Source organism: Periplaneta americana, chromosome 14, assembly GCF_040183065.1.
Source record: "Periplaneta americana isolate PAMFEO1 chromosome 14, P.americana_PAMFEO1_priV1, whole genome shotgun sequence".
NCBI classification, from domain to species: Eukaryota; Metazoa; Arthropoda; class Insecta; order Blattodea; family Blattidae; genus Periplaneta; species Periplaneta americana.
In genome coordinates, this window is record NC_091130.1 from 97,000,939 (window position 1) to 97,022,523 (window position 21,585).

The window sequence follows — 21,585 nt, forward strand, 5'->3', positions numbered from 1 at the left end:
ACTGTAGAGTGCAATTTTCCGAAGTATACTCCAAAAGTAAACTTACTCTGTACGCGTTTGGCAGTAAGCAGATGAACATTCATTTGGCTTGTCTACAAATGTAGGAAGCTTTAAATAATATCCAGTGGTCCAAAAAATGGATCTTTAAGGTAAGTGACACAGAGTCAGGAGCGGTTTTCTTCATAAGAAGATTTTCGCGACTGTTTCAGCCTCTTACCATTCAAAATGAGAATATTCTCTTCACAAGTATTACCACCAAGTATCTTGCAGTTTTTTTTACTAAGAGACTCGCCTTTAAATATTATACCATACATGTTCGTGAGGCGGCCATTCAGCAGTTCTGCTTCTTTACTCATTTTTCAAGAACTAGGGGAAACCCGGGCAAAGCGTATAAGTTAAGAATAAACAATCCCACAGGCTATTACAGATCCCGAAACAAAAACTTCATGATTTTGGTTGTGATGCATTTTGTCCATATATCTACAAAACAGCAATTCGTTTCTCGTACCTACGGACAGTGATATGATTTGAGAAAGAAAATGTAGTTAACTATTCTCTTTGCCCGGCTAGACGGGCAAAGCGAATAATTAACCCGAGCAAAGTGAATATCCCTATAACATTTTCACCTTTCTATTTAATTTCTATTCATTGATAATAAAATTAAATCAACACATAAACACGATGTTAATGAGTCATATGAGACGATAAGAAATGTTATTACAGCCCTCTACAGCACGTTAGATTAGTACAAAATACAAATTTGAACAAGTCGACGTTTCACTGGCACTGAAGACTTGGATTTCTTCTGCTTTTCCTCCTGCCCATAAGTTACTTCTCTTTCAACGTTTTTAATCGGTATAGATGTAAGAGCTTCAGAGTGCTGACATTTTCTTCGTTTAACTCGTATCTTTCGCGCATCCACTTTTGGCACTGGTCTAAATCAAAAGAACTGATTTGGGTTCTCCTGTTGACTATGTTGAGGGTTTTGGTGTAACTGGAACTGAAAACCTGAGTGTAATTGATATATTGAATATTCTTCAATTTCTGAATAGCCTATGCCGACATCAAAGAGGTGGTTGATTCTGAGTGACCATTAACTGTTTCTTCAGCCGCTGAAGAAGCTGGCACCATAGAATTTGTTAAATCTGAGCCAGCTGTCGTTTCGCTGATTTCTGTCTCAAGTTCAAGTTCTGTAAGTTCATCTGGAGCAAAATCTTCATCAAGAAACACATTATGGTTGTATGGCCAGATAGCAGAACCACTGATTGGAAGATTTTATTTCTTCAACTCCTTTATTCATGGCTTCTTCAGACCATTTGGCTTGCTCCGTCTTCCTCTTTAAAAATTAAACCATCTGAAAACACATTATGACCTTTTTAAGCAAAAATTAAGATCAGTGTTGCTGATTTATAATTTAATTAGTCTGACTTAATGCCTCCACTATGTAAAATGATCTAACACGCTTTATTACAATAGACAAATACATACAAAAATACAGCTGACACTTATATAGTCAAAAAAGGTGGCAGGGCAAAGCGGATAAGTTATCCACTTTGCCTGCAGACGCCACTTCGCTTTTCATTTAAGGTTATATAAATATAAACGTGAATAATCTTCTTCATAAGTACGGCACTATAGAAGTAATAGTATCGCCTATATATTGCTATCACATAACAAAGAGTTTCTGCAGTACTGTATGTTGTACATTTGTTTCTCTTACCTTGAAATATTTTAAGAAAACAGTCAATTTTCTTCAAACACACACTGACTTCTTTTCTCGCTAGCTAGAATGACGACAAGTCAGTTCCAGCAGCAAAATCTGGTTGGGATTCTTTCCCAACATAACAGAAAGCGCTACCTATTGGTGTTTCTAGGAAATAGATATTATACTCTTTGCCCGGGTTATTCGTTTTGCCCGGGTCTCCCCTATGCTTGTTTAAAAGATAAAACAATGTTAAATATAGGGCGGAGAGGTACTGTATGATCTCCCTTCCCTTAACCATTACTTGTTCATTCAATGTGAAATAGTTTGAGTATTCTCCTCTCCTTCCTTCCCCTTTTCCGTGTATTGCGGGCTGTATTTCATGACGTAATTTTTGCCACCTACTGATACATAACATTATAATGTGAAATATGGGCTTAAGCAAATAGACTACACGACACTTTCAATGTCTAGACGGACTTCAACGAGTCATCTGTAGAACTATCACTGGAATGAACTATCTCATTCGAAATAGTAAACTGTATGGCGAGCTTGGCATATTATATTTCACAAACTATAACAAAATCATTCGTAGATAATTTTTAAAATGCCTAACCATGCAAATCCAATAATAAGTAAAAACATTTTTCAGTAATGATATTTACTTACTCTACCGTTGGTATAGTTATGCTACCTTGGAGTGTCTTAAGCTTTTAACTTATCACACGAGCTTCTATCAGTGGCGGCTGATTGAGGCACGTAAAGCAGGGCCTCAATCACTTGGTTTAATTAAACCCGAATTTTGTGTTTTATGTAACATATTAGTTATCTGAATTACGCATAGAAGTATTTGAAAACTTTTCTATGTATATAGATCTGTCTTGTTTCGCGGGCTTTGAGGTTACACTTCGAGAGCTGTTAACAGAGGCAAATTTCTTCTGGTCTCGTGGCCTGGCCAGTATTCACCCATCTTTCAGCTCTCACTTCTCCCATATGTAGACCTGTCTATTGAAAATGCTCGCCTGAAGGGTGGGAATAGCAATGATGACACGTCTTCCTAATAAAGGCTTATATAACACAAAGTTTCTCGCTGTCAAGCAGGCACGAGCCCACACTGTTCTCTTCAATTATGTCTCTGTTATTAGTTATGCAAAAGTGTTATATATTTCGAGCATCATGATGATATAATTATTTCATTATTAAAGTATCCTTTTTCGAGAAGAAATAATATTGAACGAAGAGAAATTTTAATAACAGATTTGAAAGATAATCTTAAAATGCGAGCTTTGAATGCCTCCTGGTATGGGAAACACAAATCGTTATATGGTAATGCGGAACAAAATAAACTTCTTTGTTGGACGTGCTCGTTGCTGTCTAAAGAAAAAAGAACAGTGTGGACTACCGAGCTCTTCAGCAAATTGAAAATTGTTTCCAGAAAATTTCAACACGTCATGATCTTTTATCCGAACATAATATGCATTGTTTCATCACATTGAACAGTTACTGAAACAAATTCACATTATAGCCAACTTATATGGTGAGTGACATTTTATTACTATTTATTAATAATAATAATAACAATAATAATAATAATAATAATAAATAATAATAATAATAATAACAATGATAATATATTAATATGAATGACATTAATTGTAATATAGTAATAATAATGGCAATAATAATTAATATAATTTTGTATGGGGCGCACTTAAGGTCCATTCACAATGAAAATTAAACATAACCGTAACATAAACATAGAAGTTTAAACCCAGGCTACCAAATGGGATCATTCACAATGATTCACATAAGCATTGACATAAACATTACCGTAAGACGTTAACATGAAAGTTTGCAAACTCCAAACTTTCATGCTTGTGTTTACGTGATTTGCAAACAGAACACAATCGTGGAGCACTGAAGTATACAACAGAATATGAGGAAATGGCGTCGTTGTTATGTTTCCATGGATACCAAGTATGTTTGCTGTTATGTTTATGTTCCCATCGTGAATGATCTTGATTTTACCGTAACGTTTATATTCTTATGTTAACGCTTACGTTATGTTTAATTTTCATTTTAAATGAGCCTTTAAACTAGTTACATCAGGCCTAATCGAAGATTTCGGTCACCGGCCGCCACTGATTAACTTTCTAACTTGCCGCACGATCTTCTAAGGTACATATCCTTTTAGCAAGGGTCGAATTTGACCTAGTACTTAACAATAATTAATAAAGAAGTAGAAGAAGAAGAAATCTGGCGGGATTTTTCTGAAACTTGAGCCTATACGGCTAAAATTGAAGATGGCATCACATAGCAGTCACGATGCCTACAAGAATGCGATTATTCGGACTTCAACAATCATTCCCACAGAAAGCAGTCATAAGCATAATAAGCCTCGCACTACGGTGCAAGCTTTCGGATCCCTTCTCCGTAAAGAGGTAATACCACAGTCTAATATATATATATACGATACGAGTATATGAAGCTTGAGTTGATGAGGGTACTAGGAACAATAGACTGCTCCGGTAGTTTCATATTGTATGTGATGAGGCGATAGTAGCGACCCTAGTGGTTAGCAACTATCTATGGATGCATATTCCCTACGTATTGAGCTTCGTGACTGTATATACTAGACCGTGATAATACTATTACTATGTATTACTACCACTACTACTGCTACTACAGCTGCTACAAGTATTGCTATTGCTATAATTTCAATTATTGTAACCTAGATTGTAATAAAATTTCTTATTGTGTAATTTAAAATAAATATTATGTTGGAAGTTATAATTATATTTGTCGTCTTCTTTTCATTAAATAATTTGCGCAGAAGAATTGCAATGTGGTCTCATCGTCCCTCAATAACATCTACAGGCTAAAAGAGTTGAGAAATAAAGAACTGACATCAACTTTTTCATTTTGTACTTGAATACCGTCTGTAGTTTGAAAATGGCTCTCAATTGATAATTAAAACTGAAAATGCAATTTAATCGTCTCTGAATAATCTCAGAAGTTTCGAATAAACGATAAATGAAGAATTTTATTACGACATTACAATTATCATCTTATAAACACTAGTATTTATATTTAAAAACACATTATTTTAAATTATTTTACAATTAATTATTGTGTTAACGCCAGAGAAGCGATTCTGTAGTTAAAAGAGGCATTTAATAATGAACTCAATTATTATCATATCGATTCGGAAGAATCTCTTTAATTGTAATTTTATACGAGTCGAAAAGCGGAAAAGATAAATTACTTCATCTGGGAAAGAAAACAGTGTTAGTATGTTTAATACACACCACAGCCAATTAAATTACATTCCTAGTTCTCTCGAATAGATATTGAAGCAAGTTGGGTTCTGCGTTTCATTCTATCGGGAATCGATTATAACCGCATGATGTTGCAATTAATATTTCGAGGTTCGCGTTGTTTTGTTATGTGAAAGTTGAAACACAAATGTGGCTCGTGGGAAGGAAGTTTCTGAAGATGGCAACAGGAGCCCAAAGTTGCAACAATTTGTCATTTCTGGCTGGCGGTGAGATCTCATTGCTGGTAATGTCTGCGTGTTTGTGACTCGCGTTGTCGACAGTCTCAAGTTTCAGACGCGGTGGAATGAACATACTGTACAGTGACGTACTGGTCCTGCAATGTCGTTTTTAGTTGACTGATTTTGTTTACGTTCTGTATTTTGTATAAGGATCAGACATTGGAATTTCGGGAGGGGACAGTATGACCCAGCAATGCGACCTTTCACGGACTATTGCTCACTCACCCTCAAGCTGTGAGGGTCACATAAAAACAGTTCCTAAACAGCAAATACTGCCTTCTTGTCAGTGTTGCCAACAGTTACCAGATATCATACGATCCTACGTACTGAATAACTTATTTATATACTTACAGTACTTTACCTTTATGTTGGAAGGTTATTCTAAATAATTCAATAATTTGTAACATATTTTCGTAGGAAAACTACAAGAGAAAGGAATCAACATGTTAGGCATTTTGTCTGGAAATATGAAATTCATTGGTTTGACTAAACAATTGATTCACGAGACCTAATCTAAAAATGTATATTTTTTTTGATCACATGAAATGATTAGTATTAACTCCGGAATTTTACCTGACTATAGTATTGAATTATAACCACAACGCAACACATAAAATAACTATTATGCATTAATATTAATACTGATATTAATTAATTAATTAATTAATTAATTAATTAATTAATTATTAGTAGGCCCTAGGGTCAAATTTCATAGCTTCCAGTAGCCGGCTCAGAAATCTAGTACAATTTAATTTCATGGAACTCCAGTACCGACAAGATTTGTCTCAGCTACCAACATGCCATTTACAAGATCATTACCATTTGTAGTATTTGTCAGTATAGAAATTCGAAACGAAGTTGGCAAAAGAAAATTCAACCTACAAAGTATAAAATCACTACAATCCACTAGAATATGTAGTAATTGGGGAAAAATGGTTAGGTTTCACTCTTAGGATATGAAGTACGCTGACCCGGACTATAGATTCATTCCTAAACCCACACAGGATGACTACACTAAGGTTCCCTGTGTACCCAAATTTAGAGCAGGCAACTCAACTCGTCCCTAGGCAAGCCCCTTTCGTGCGTCGTCAGCCGGCGTTCGGGGAATGCTATGAAATGATGGCGGAATGGAGAAATGTTGACGGAATGATGTGACTAATATGGGGAAGCGGGAAAACCACGAGAAAAATACCAACTGCGACCAGGTCCGCTAAAGATGTCACTCTGGACTTTTAAATGAAAAATCCCAGGCCTGACTTGAATCCGGACCGCTTGCGTGATAGGCTGGAGGTCTGATCACTCAGCTATCGCAGGGGACATGAGATATTCGTATGTGACCTTTTTTCGGGTAGAATGTTTACATTTTCTGATTCCACACCATGTGTGACTACTGGATTGGAATAGAGTTTTTCTTAATCATGTCCAGTTTTATATAAAAAAAGGGATTATTTCCAAAGTGTAGGACCCCATTTTATTTAAATTGATCATTGTCAAATCACTGCTAAACTTCGATTTAGCTACAAGCTGTCATCCTTAGTAATGTTGTAGTGTAGCTGAGATATTACATATTATGTTAATTATATATATATATATATATGCCTCTTGTTTTCCTATAATGTATTTACCACTACCTACAGAGACGTATGTAGGCCTAGTACATTGCTTGAATTAGGTGTTATGAATGACTTTATAAGTCATAATGACAAACAAACCGTTCATTTGTCATGCATTGTTCTTTGTTTGTGTTTTGAAAATGAAATTATGGTTTATATAACGACGCTCGCAACTGTCGAGGTTATATCAGCGTCGTCGGTGTACCGGAATTTTGTTCCGCAGGAGTTCTTTTAGGCCTATATGCCTGTAAATCTACTGACATGAATCTGTCGCATTTAAGCACACTTAAATATCATCGATCTGCGCCGGGATCGAACCCGCAACCTCGAGCACAGAAGGCCAAAGCTATACCCACTACGCTACCCAGGCTGACTTGTTTGTGTTACAACACATTTTCTCTGTTATAGATTTCGATGTTAAAAATTTCCAGGTTAATAATCAAGGCAGAAAAGAAAGATGGCGTCAGGTAAAAATCTGAAATTTGCATGTTTAATACATACATAAACACTATGTGTGGTATCTCGCACAGGTCTTATATGGTGGGGAAGCATTTCAAAGAATTTAGAACGAGACACATGCATTTAAAGGTAGATCTTAGAAAATCGTTTGTGAGCTGCAAAACACTCATTATAAGGAAGAGTTTTTGTTTTTTCTTTCACTTGACTCGATATATTATTGTTATGGTATCTTTTTTTTCCCGGAGTTTGCAAATTAATTTAATCATTCTCAAAAATATCTTCTATAGTAAGTTTTCAAATCTTTTTTGAGTATAATCAACCCCTACGTACTAGTTATTTCTGAATATTAACTATGCTTATCAAAATTACAATTTATCAGTTGGTTCTTTCCTTTTTAATACATTGTTGAAAAGGAAAAGCAGGCTTGTTTGTAGGTTCTATTAGTCACTTAAGTGTTTTATTAATTTCAGTTTCTAATATTTTCGTTATGTTTGTGTGACAGTGGTAGATTTCAGTCAATCAAGCACTTCTTCCCTCTTAGGAAACATTTCTTCCTATTCTGTGAACGTGATTAATAAAGCACGTTCTTTGACGTGTGGATAGAATCTACACTCCCAAACAGTACGCCTATGGAAAGCTCATTAGACGAGCTAGTCTTACAAGTAGATTCACCATTCAGGAAGTTGTGACTGATGTTATTCTGTCATTCAAAGATTGGTGGCTACCCTTCTACACGAAGAATACAACTTCTGGTCGAGGAATTTGTAAGGAGAACAGAGTTACTTTCAAAATGTACACCTACAAGGAATTTTCCTAAAGTAGTCATAACAAGGAAAAGCTAGTCAGCAACTCATTTATTAGCGAACTACTTGAGAACACCTTCAGCCTTGCAAAGACTAGTAGCATTTCGTCTCTTCCTGGTATGAAAGCCTATCCCTAACTAAGGGAAAGTTCCTATAATAACAAGAAGATAGAGGAATTGAAGAAGTTGCAAGTGTACATGAATAGTATTGAATGGTTCTACAGTCACATTCTCAGTTGGGCACTGACAGCGACACGGTTGGTGCCATTGTCTCTAATGTTGAAGATGAAGGTTAAAAATGACTTAGAATTGTATTTTTATACCAGGCCTGTAAAAGTGTAGTATTTGTTTGATTCTACAACGAAATTGTATTTGATTAGTGTATTCTTAAATAAAAAGGAAAAAAGAATTAATTAGGTTTTGAAAAGTCATTTCAGAAACAACATATGTGAAAGAAAAATTGAAGTTAAAAAATAAGTTGAAGCGGTGAGATCAATAACCATTCAAGTCCATTGACACAAGTTTCGAGAAGAATGTAAAAAACTTTTTTTTTATTTGTTACCCAATTATTATTTTTGCACGTAATATTTCTGGTTGTTTTAGAAATCAAGGCAAAGTAGCATACAAAATTTTAAAGCCGTAAGACTTGTGGAAATATCCAAAATTTATTTTCAAATTTGCAAAAAACGAATGGCCAAAAGTGGACTTGAATGGTTATTGATCTCACCACTTCAGTTACGGATTTAAAAAGATGGTGTAGGGATGAACAGATAATATCTCATTTAACATATACATTTTTCCCGAAATGAGATAAATGCCACATGTGTTGTTTCTGAAATAAATTCAAATATCCCTATATTCCTTCATTGACGTTACAAAGTATACTTAGTTTGTTACGAATTACACCTGGCATACCCTCCAGAGTTTCTGACAAGTAAGCAATTGAAGAATACGATCCCAAATCATGTTAAGTCCATTTTTATGAAAGAGCTAGTTTTTTTTATCCACCTGTGTATGAACTGAGCTAGTTTTCAAGTGACATGCACAATAACACAAACTTTTAGACAAAGATTGGCGTAGATTGGAAGAAAACATGAAATATTGAAAGAAAGCATGATATATATTGACAGAGGTCTAAAACATAAATCATATATATGTATCAATAATAAAAATGCTCAAATGAACTAAGCGAGTTTTGGGATCTCACTCTTCAACTCAGCATACACAAAAGAAAACATCAACATAGTGAACAAAATGAACGGAATGAATATGTCTCATCGTGCAAAAATAATTTTTGTTTCAATCACGCAATTAAATGCAGTAACTAGTGTTAAACATGTAGGTCTATTGTATGTAACAACTAATAAACATAGGCATAGTCAACTTCAGTTTTAGTTGCTTCACTGAAATACTATGAATTTAATGAACGTTGTTAAAATACGAACCGATATTACTTAGTCACTGGCTGCAAACTTTTATTTAGTTGGTTGACGCGCCTCGCTGAGATGATTGAACTCAAGTAGCCAACATTCTCCAATTACGCGTAATTGTTTCTTGATGCATTTCCAGTAACTTGTAGTTAGCATTTTATATTCCTCTATCTGCTTCGCTATCTATTGCAGTTTGAGGAGACATGAGCTCTTTCAAGATAACTAGTGAAACTTCCTCTTTACAAAGCCGACTCGCTAGCCCTTCAGACAACTGTGCGCTCTTATAGGGCTAAGTGAATATTTTGAGAACAGTTAGAATCAGTATTGTATACTAACCTGAGGGTAGTCTCCAAATTTGGTCTGGTAGTCGAAGACGTAGAGATAGGAGTTCCTCCTAGCGGCGGAGTGCAGATCAGCAGTATGGACGACAGGAGCAACCACTTGCGCGTCGCTGAGTGCCTCCAAGGTCTCGTCTCGAATGTTGATGGGGTGCTGGACCGGGCGTTCCCAGTCTGTGTACTCGTTCACAATAGTTGCTAGGATTTCTGACAAGTGGAACCGGTACGTGTTCCTCACAAATGTTCTTAATATTCTCGAGCGCCTGTCCGCCTCAATTCCGTATTGAACATCCTCACCCGAAAACGCGAAGTATGCTTCAGCCTTGACAACGCCAAGGAGGAGGTCATATCTTGAGAGTTTTGACACTACAGATTTCCTCAGCAGAACACTATTGAGGGTGTTAATGTCGTTGCTGTTGCTGGAACTGGAACTACCGGAATTGCTAGAACTTCCACTACCGCTCATATAGTCACCGTATTTTGACGAACCATCGGAATTTTTACCGGCTCCTCCACCGCCCCCACCTCCGGGTGGTTCGCCGTTATCGATAACAACGCCGTCGATCGAGGGACCAAAAGGAGAGGAAAATTCTGGCGCCTCGATCGGTGTGTTCATCAGTGCCTCTAGCGGACGTTCACGTAAACATTTGAGCAAGTGTGGATGGGGTAGATCAGGCGAGCAGTTGGCGTGTCGAGCCACTTGCTGAGCGTATCGCGCCGGATTCTCTACCAGCGCCCAGGGACTCAAACCCGAACCACTCATGAGGACGGCTCGGTGGAACAGCAGCCCTGCAAGACAAAAACGAAATTATAATAGGTTAGATTGGATACATTTGGCGAGTAGGTGGAAAAAGTTGTATCAAGTTCTTTACTACCATCTCTCAGGTCAGCCTCAGTCTTGACACATTTCGGAGAACAGCAGCTCTGCAAGACAAAACCAAAATTATAATTGGTTCGATAGGACACATTTGGCTATTATGTGGAAAAACTTGTACCAAGTTTTTTAATACTATCTCCCAGGTCAGCCTCATTCTTGACACACTTTGGAGGAAGAGCAGCTCTGCAAGAGGAAACCAAAATTATAATTGGTTAGATTGGACATAGTTGACGAGTAGGTGGAAGAACGAGTTGTTTAGTACTAGCTCCCAAGTCAGTTTCATTCTTGACACACTTCGGAGGAACAACAGATCTGCAAAATACACATGAAAGTAATATGGTATGGTATGCAGAGGAGAGGAGTTGGTGGAAAACTTATCACGCGGGATTCTCCATTACTAGCTCGTAAATATACCTCATTCAATAGAACTGTAAGTATAAGTATGTTTAACATTGCCAGTAATAAATGGTCTAGTTTCTAGCAAGTAAATTTATATGGGTTGTAAGATGACTTTCTGGTGGTAATAAAGGACAGAATCAATTTGAAATTTTCATTCGAACGATTCGATGGAAGAAGAAATCTGCACATCACACCTAAACTACTGAAATGTTGAAATTATACTATGTTGTATCACCTTTGGACTGTATGTCTGCGCGTTCACGATCACGGTTAGAATGAACTATAGCTATAGCCATGAGAAAGATTTAACAGATTTATTATTAATTAGCTGAAAGCACCCGGCGTTGCCCGGGTTGTACTTTTTTTTTAATTGATCTGGTTGTTAGACTTTTCGGAAATCTCAGAAACATAACTATAAACAACCAAAACGAATTGTCTTTACTAAGCTTTGCTCGTCCAAAAAGACGAATCTTTACATAGCGTCACTTGACATGATTTAATGAACTTCTTAGCCAAATGCCTGAAAGAATTACCTCAAATTAAAACTGCTATAGTTCAGACAACCAAATAAAATATTTCATCACGTATCTTATGTTCAAATGTTTTATTAATTTGTATGTATATATACAGGGTGTTTCAAAAATACAGGGCACAATTTCAGCTATGTATTTCCCACATGTAGACAATCAAAATACTTCATTACAACATGTGTCCGGAAATGCTTCATTTCCGAGTTATGGCCTTCACAACATTGAAATTCACCGAAAGGTTTTTCTTTCCGCAGGTCGTTGTCATTACAGAAGATATTCAAAATGTCCACCTCATGCTTGAATACAGACCTCACATCGATGTCTCATTGACCTGCGAACACGACCCCAAACTCCAGGAGTATTGCGTATGTCCTCAGAACATGCCACAATTCGATTCCGAAGGGATTCCAAATCAGGCACCGGAGACGAATAAACCAATGATTTTAAATGGCTCCACAAGTAGAAATCGAGAGGGTTCAGATCAGGTGAGCGAGGAGGCCAAGCAATTGGGCCACCTCTACCTATCCATCGATCAGGAAACCTTCGATCCAAGTACCGGCGAGCCGTACGACTGAAGTGTGCAGGAGCGCCATCATGCAAGAAATGAATGTGTTGACGATTGATCAGTGGAGTGTCTTCTAAAATATGTGGTATGGTGTTTTTCAGGAAGTTTGTGTACGCCTGCCTCGTAAGTCTGTTTACAAGTACATGGGGTCCAACTAATCGATCGCCAATGATACCGACCCACATGTTGAGGGAGAACCGCACCTGGTGATGAGATGGAACAGTTGCACGTGGGTTTTCATACGCCCATACATGCTGATTGTGGAAATTTGTTATGCCATCTCGTGTGAACTGTGCTTCATCTGTAAATAATACTAAGGCAGGAAAGTTCGGATTTACACCACACTGCTGCAAGAACCTGACTCGTGCAGGGTAATCTGCTGGTGACAGGACCTGTACACGTTGCAAATGATAAGGATACAATTGATACTCTTTCAACAGTCTCCAGACAGTCGTATGAAAAACACTGACTTGCAACGCTACCCTTCGTGTGCTGATAGAAGGAGTCATGTTCACAGCCTCCAGAATCTCCTTCTGTACCTCTGGAGTTGTAGATCTTGGTCGTTCCCTTCCCAAACCAGGAGAGTTAAATTTTCCATACTCGCACAGATGGTAATGGAGACGTACAAATGTCTTCCGATCTGGACATTGTCGCTGTGGATACCTCTCCTGGTACAAACGACGAGCCAGCGCAGCATTGCCGTCCGCCTTACCGTACATGAAGTGTATCTCTGCCAGCTCTTGATTTGAATACATGTCGCACAGTCTAACGCCTACACAACACTAAATGCAACCTTCGCCTCGGAATGAACTGTCAGAGTGCCCTCTTAATGTCTCCTTTGACGGCAACGATCTGCGGAAAGAAAAACGTTCCGGTGAATTTCAATGTTGTGAAGGCCATTACTCGGAAATAAAGCATTTCCGGACACATGTTGTAATGAACTATTTTGATTGTCTACATGTGAGAAATACTTACCTGAAATAATGCCCCGTATTTTTGAAACATCCTGTATATGTTTATTTATGTATTTGTTTATTCTGGTACAGTTAAGGCCGTCAGGCCTTCTCTTCTACATCACCAGAAATACACATAAAATAATAGAAAAATCAAACTATAAATAAAGTAAAACCAAATGAAAATATAATCAGGCTGCAGTCGCACAAACTTTAAATGAATTAGCAGTGCCTTGAAGTTCAGCAAACCAAAACCACACCTCTCGGCCCACATAGCATTATATCAATGTTCTACAGATTTTACATTCCTGTAGTGCTCGGGAAAAGTGACACAAGTCAATTTCCACAAACCTTTTTTGATAATTTATTGTCAATTTACGGAACATCTGTTCGCTTGGAAAAAAATACATAGATATTCCTCCCATTACAATAATTCATACAGAAAAAAATCAGATCGACATAAACCAGTGTAAGTTGTCAATAACTTATCAAAAAAAGTTTGTGAAAACTGACTTATGTCACTTTTCCCAAGCACTGCACATTTTATCTCTGTTAAATTTAAGTGGCTTATCTTAGTCGTGGGAATCAGCGTATTAAAAAGCATTACAACCTTTCTGTCGTCTCCTTTCCCCCCACCACAAATGTAACGTTGGACAGAGGCAGAGATAAAATAATTATACGATCTGTACATTGATCTGAAGCAGTGCATTTCACGTAATTTCATGTCTGTGTGTGGTTTCACTTGAATTTCAGAGGTTTGTCTAACGTTAATTCGTACACTTATTCATCCATTATTTTATGTTTGTACTTTATCACATTCACACTCATTTTTTTATTCAGATACATAAATTTCACTCCTAGACTTCGCACTCTTGTTGCGGTATTAAACATTTACAACAAGCATCGTACTTTGATCCGTTGGTAGATTTCATATATTAGTAATTATTATTGTATTGGCATTACGATTCAGGTTCTAATCATATATCTGCGTCACTATCTTTCTTCCATACAATCTTTGCTTACACATGATGATTGATGTTCTTATAATCATTTAACCGCTTCTGTGGCTGTGTGATCTCAACCATTAACTTTGCAAGCTGGTTGTCCTGATTCGAGTCCCGTGAGGACTAGTTTCTTCCGTGGAAAAATTCATAAAGAAAGTATGGCGTATTAATTCCCATTTCCGGTTATTTCTCGTGGCTCGAAGTAATATTACAGTAGTTAGTAGTAGAAATCCAGCTGCATATTTTCGCCACTTTCGGATATACAGAATATCAGGCATGCCCAGCAGGGGCAGATCTAGCCTTCAAACGAGGTGCGACAGTGACGTAGAATATCTTTTATGCATATGCCTGCATGGTATTCTGAGATTCTACGTCACTGTTGCACCTCCTTTGAAGGCTAGATCTGCCCCGGCTGGGCATGCCTACAGTGGGCTATTTTCTCGATTATTCGTTCACGGTTTATCCAGTTTGCGGATTACCCGTGCATCTTAAGCTCGAAAATAATCCATTACTTATTAATATAAAGTAACAAGATGCTATGAAAAAATTATATTGGACTAAAATTAAAACGGTAGGTTTTGAACTAAGCTTTAATAGTTCGAAGTTTACGTTTCCCTGTCGAAGGAGTGGATAAGGAATGTCCCTTTTTGAAAAGCAAGAGGAGAAATCTGGCAAACGTTCTGATGGGGACAGATAAAAAAGTTAAATTTTTATCTTCCACCATGATAATAATGTCAAAAGAAGTGCTTATACAAATTTTGGCCACTCGACCGCAATTACGAGGGCCGTAAGAAATAAGTTCGCCAGGGGCCGCTAACAGAAAAAAAAAACACAATTTCATTGGACACATTTATTGCAACGGACACAGCAATTGTTGAGTTGTTTTTCAACATATTTTCCATCTGAATTGAGACATTTCTCATATCATGGGATCGACACAGAAAGTGCAGACGCAGTGAAACGCTGGTTCCTATCTGACGCGGCTGACTTCTATGACACAAAAATTGATCCTAAGTATGACAAATATCTCAATTCCAGTCGGGGATATGTTGACAAATAGCGCACCAATTGCTGTATCTGTTTCAATAAATATTTCTATGCAATTGTGCTTTTTTCTATAAAGGGCCCCAGGAAAAATCACTTTCTGGACGGCCTCGTAATTGCGTTCGAGTGACCAAAATTTGTATAAGCACTTCATTTGACATTATTAATATGGTGGAAGAAAAAAATTTAACTTTTTTATCTGCCCCCATCAGAACGTTTGCTTGTGAGTCGCTACCTGCTACTGTCAAACAGATGGTCAGCCTGTTTTTGTCTACGTGTTGTTCTCACTATAATCGTCTGTTAAAATATTGCATTAATAGCATTTCTTCACTAAATAGGCCTATATACTACATAGGACATGCAAAATAATAAGCTTTGTATTATCCATTTCTTTGCATTATCCGGGTACCTCTTCCCCGTCATTACCTCCGATAATTGAAAATATACTGTATATTTACGTTGAGATTTCGGGCGCAGATTACGCGGAGAGAGTTATTACTAGGCCAGGCAAATAGATTCTGTGCAATAGATTAAGAAAAATTATTCACTATTTTGTCATCCTACGAAGTTACTTGACTGTCCATACTTTACGACTGATTTACCTGGCATTAGTACAAGCTATATTACAATACAGCATTATAGGATGGGGTAGTGCTTAAAGTCCATGTATTGTGGGTCCCTGTCATCACGGCATGGCGCGTCCTCAGGTTGCGGATAGAGGAGACGGCCTCCAGATATGGAGGGTAGCTGCGAATATATTGAATAAGCAGTCGTGGACAGCCGATAAGAGGTGGTCCTCCAGCTTGGGGCTTGGGCGAAGGGCTAACAACCCATCACCGTAAAAAACAGCTTGTTACGAATCCCTACAATAAGCCTCGGAATAGGACTGATTCTCTGGCACGACCACAGGAAAGGAATAAGGTTTTGAGATTTGCCACTTGGAACGTAACTAGTCTTTATAGAACAGGAGGGGTAACATTAGTAGCAAAAGAAGTAGCTAGGTATAGAATAGACTTCGTGGGAGTACAAGAGGTTAGGTTAGATGGGAATGGAATATCACAAATAGGAGATTACTTGTTGTATTATGGGGAAGGAAACAATAATCACCAATTAGGAACAGGATTCTTTGTTCATAAAAGAATAAAATCAGCAGTAAAAAAGGTCGAATTTATCAGTGACAGGTTATCATATTTAGTACTTAATGGTAGATGGTGCGACATCATAGCTATAAATGCTCACGCTCCTACAGAAGAGAAAGACGCCATATAAATGATAGCTTCTATGAGGAATTGGAACATACTTTTGATCAGTTACCTAAATATCACGTGAAAATTTTATTGGGGGATTTCAACGCTAAAGTAGGACAGGAGGATATTTTTAGACCAACTATTGGAAAAGAGAGCCTACACGCAACTAGTAGTGACAATGGAATTAGATTAGTCAACTTTGCCACGTCGAAAAATGTAATTGTCAAAAGGACAACATTCCCCAATAAGGATATACATAAATATACTTGGACTTCTCCAGATGGATTGACACACAACCAAATAGATCACATCTTGATAGATAAACGGAGACATACTAGTATAGTAGATATTCGAACTTTCAGGGGTGCAGACTGTAATTCTGACTATTATTTGGTGATTGGAGAATTAAGAGAAAGATTATCAGTAGCCAAGTGAGTAGAGCAATAAGTTAATATTACTAAATTCAATATTTTGAAATTAAAGGAAGAGGAAGCTAAGCAAAATTATCAGGTCGAAATTTGGAATAGGTTTGCCACTTTAGAAAGTTCCGACGAAGTTGAGAAAGAATTAGATGTTAATAGCGTGTGGGAAAATATCAGAGATAGTATCAAAATTGCAGCTGAGCAGAGCATAGGTTATTACGAAACTAAGAAAAAGAAACCGTGGTTTGATGAAGATTGTTGCATGGTAGTAGAAAGAAGGAAACAGGCAAAATTGAAATTCTTACAGGATCCAGTTGAGTAGAAGAGAGATAATTATTTCAATGAAAGACGGGAAGCAAGTCGTACACTTAGGAATAAAAAGAGAGGTTACTTGAAGGAAAAACTGAATGAGGTAGAAACAAATAGTAAGAATAAAAACATTCGAGATTTATATAAGGGTATGAAGGAATTTATAACGGATATCAGCCAAGGATAAACGTGATCAAGGATGAGAATGGTGACTTGCTTGCAGACTCCCCATCAATCCTAAACAGATGGAAAAACTATTTTGCACAACTACTAAATGTACATAGGCCAAATAGAAATGATCTGGACGAAATTGAAATAAAACTGCTGAGCCATTTATACCCGAACCCACGCTTTCAGAAGTCGAAATTGCGATAGAAAATCTGAAAAAGTACAAGTCTCCAGGTATCGATCAAATTCCAGCAGAATTAATACAAGAGGGTGGAAGTGCATTATATAGCGAAATTTATAAACTTGTACTTGCTATTTGGGAAAAGGAAATTGTACCAGAACAATGGAAGGAGTCCATAATTGTACCTATTTTTAAAAAGGGGGACAAAACCAACTGTGGTAACTTTCGAGGAATATCACTTTTGTTGACGTCGTACAAAATTTTGTCCAATATCCTTTTGAGAAGATTAACTCCGTACGTAGATGAAATTATTGGTGATTATCAGTGCGGTTTTCGGCGTAATAGATCGACTATTGATAAGATTTTTTTGTATTCGATAGATAATGGAGAAAAAAATGGGAGTATAAGGGTACAGTACATCAGTTATTCATAGACTTCAAAAAGGCATATGACTCGGTTAAGAGGGAAGTATTATATGATATTCTTATTGAATTTGGTATTCCCAAGAAACTAGTTCGATTAATTAAAATGTGTCTCAGTGAAACATACAGCAGAGTCCGTATAGGTCAGTTTCTATCTGATGCTTTTCCAATTCACTGCGGGCTAAAGCAGGGAGATGCACTATCACCTTTACTTTTTAACTTCGCTTTAGAATATGCCATTAGGAAAGTTCAGGATAACAGAGAGGGTTTGGAATTGAACGGGTTACATCAGCTTCTTGTCTATGCGGATGACGTAAATATGTTAGGAGAAAATACACAAACGATTAGGGAAAACACGGACATTTTACTTGAAGCAAGTAAAGCGATCGGTTTGGAAGTAAATCCCGAAAAGACAAAGTATATGATTATGTCTCGTGACCAGAATATTGTACGAAATGGAAATATAAAAATTGGAGATTTACCCTTCGAAGAGGTGGAAAAATTCAAATATCTTGGAGCAACAGTAACAAATATAAATGACACTCGGGAGGAAATTAAACGCAGAATAAATATGGGAAATGCGTGTTATTATTCGGTTGAGAAGCTCTTATCATCTGGTCTGCTGTCCAAAAATCTGAAAGTTAGAATTTATAAAACAGTTATATTACCGGTTGTTCTGTATGGTTGTGAAACTTGGACTCTTACTCTGAGAGAGGAACATAGGTTAAGGGTGTTTGAGAATAAGGTGCTTAGGAAAATATTTGGGGCTAAGAGGGGTGAAGTTACAGGAGAATGGAGAAAGTTACACAATGCAGAACTGCACGCATTGTATTCTTCACCTGACATAATTAGGAACATTAAATCTAGACGTTTGAGATGGGCAGGGCATGTAGAACGTATGGGCGAATCCAGAAATGCATATAGAGCGTTAGTTGGGAGACCGGAGGGAAAAAGACCTTTAGGGAGGCCGAGACGTAGATGGGAGGATAATATTAAAATGGATTTGAGGGAGGTGGGATATGATGATAGAGACTGGATTAATCTTGCACAGGATAGGGACAGATGGCGGGCTTATGTGAGGGCGGCAATGAACCTTCGGGTTCCTTAAAAGCCATTTGTAAGTAAGTAAGTAAGTAAGTAAGTAAGTAAGTAAGTAAGTAAGTAAGTAAGTAAGTGAGTGCTTATAGTACCTCCCTCATACCAATAACTCTGCTATAGAAAAGAATAATAAAAATATGCCTTAATAAACCTCTTGATTATCCTTGAGAGGTGCTGTATTCAGAATTTAATCTATTTGACTTCCATCAAATTTATAACAATGTATTACTGAATTTAGTAGGTACATAAAAACCGAAACATATTTAATTTATATTCAGATAAATATAAAACCAAATGATCAGACAACATATGCTTGACAGTTCCTAAATGTACTACAACTGTAGCATATAATCACAGTAGCAACTTCCGTCCAAGGCTTTATAACATGATAATAGATAAATTCCCAAACACACAATTTGCTAATGCTCCTTATTAAAAAAATCTATTAAAAATTGCTGTTAACAGAGAAAATTTAAAGTTGAATGATTGTGATATGTTTTTTTCTTCTTTTTTTTTCTTTTATTACTTTTTACTCTGTTATTCAATAAAATGTCTTAACATGAACTTATGTGGAAATCCCTCTGAGCACGAGTATGTAACTTATTCTTTCTGGGGGTGCTAGGGAGTTCCTATATAAAAAAATCAGTATGTATCTTTGTTCTAGGAATAAAGTATTATTATTATTATTATTATTATTATTATTATTATTATTATTATTATTATTATACTACCAGTGCGCTTCGTCCGCCTCTAACTTTGAATACGTCTCAGAGTTGGGGAGAGTTAACGCCGTTTCTTTCGTTAGTTTGAACTCATGCTTATCATCACGGTAAGTTAGTTTTCAGCATTTGAGTGGATGAAAGCCACTCCTTTGACTTCGAAACACAACTATCTGCTAAAGAAATATTTTAAGAAATTATTTTGTTTGTTAAAGAAAAAGTACACTATTTTAAAGACATTTTATTTTCTGTCTGTAGGAACTACACCTACTGTAATGCAGTGCGTCCGCAAACTCACTCCGCAGTGAGGAGACAGCGATGTATACGCTAAGGGCTGCAGGTATGTTGGTAGGTGGGTTTCACCGCTAGCCGCTGCAGTTACGTTGGGAGTTGGGATTCACTCCATCGAAGGTCAACACTGAACACATGTGAATGATTTTGCTGCCAACTTAAAACTTCCCTCTAGGAGATCGAGCGTCTCTCCTCGCTGCGGAGTGAGTTTGCGGACACATTGTATAACATTTACTAGTATCAGCCTTAATACAGTATTTCACTATGTTAATATGATGGTGTATTACGTTTGAGTTTTACATAATTTTTCATTTCATATATTGTTGCAGTTCTTGCTCAGGATAGGGACCGATGGCATGCTTATGTGAGGGCGGCAATGAACTTCCGGGTTCCTTAAAACCCATAAGTAAGTAAGTAAGTAAGTAAGTAAGTAAGTATATTGTTGCAGTGAATAACAAATCACATTTTCAAATTTTCAAAGGAGATTGATTACCTGTTGCTAGAAAACACAGTCTTATATCTAGAAAAACTTTGTTCCACTTCTGCAGAAACAATGAAGACATATTTGAAATATATTACACAAGCATTATAAGTCTCAAAATCTGTTTCATTATTATAAATTTCCTCATTTGAAATTGTCACAAATTTTACATAGAGCTACATGTCCATAATGTTTAGCCAGTATTTTTTCATCTTCTTTGCTACATTTTTTCCTATTTCGTGTTCCAACTATTCGGTTCGTCACAATATCATTGACTACATGCTAGTTTATGTCTGTAGGAAATACACCTAATATGACATTGACAAGTATCAGCCTTATTATTTTACTATGTTAATGTGATAGTGTATTACGTTTTTGTTTTACATAATTTTTCATTTCATATATGAGTCATTCCACGTCAAATCGCACAGCAATAAAACACGACCTCCTCGGAAATGGTCGAATTTTTTTTCATGAATTCCAAACATCAAATAAGGTGACCCGTATTGCTTTATTTTCACAATTATTAATTATTTGTGTAGTTATGACTATTTGAAGTTACGCAAATTATGCGCGCACTGTTACATAAACTCACTTGGAACTCTGTGTCTACATATAATTGAGATTTGCGGTTTGGCGCATTTGAAAGACTAAATAAAACACTTTTTATTACTTTAGGCCTATCACAAATAAATTTAAAATTTGGCCTATTTTTTTAATCATTTCTTTTTCAAAGAAAAATTACTATTTTAAATAGCCAAGTTAAAAATTTGAAAAAAAATATAGACTTGTTCGCTGATGTATTTTCTGTAAACTACTGCATTTATAAATATGGGATCGGCACCCATACATTTGTAACAATTTATTTTCCGGAGGCATGCACGCGCTCGCGATGCCCAGCTAATGAACTGCTTGCAGCCGTAGGCATAGAAGGCTGCCCGGGGAAAGTTTTACGACATCCCCCGTTGCATCTGA

The 21,585-nt window shown here is 36.9% G+C and overlaps 1 protein-coding gene across 1 annotated transcript in view; it reads right to left on the reverse strand.

Moving 5' to 3' along the window:
- Positions 1-21,585, reverse strand: part of Nlg3 (Neuroligin 3) — a 457,758-nt gene that overhangs the window by 148,719 nt on the left and 287,454 nt on the right. The window contains exon 3 of the mRNA XM_069844699.1: positions 9,899-10,689. Coding sequence (XP_069700800.1) covers positions 9,899-10,689 — 791 coding nt within the window. The remainder of the gene's footprint in view (positions 1-9,898; positions 10,690-21,585) is intronic.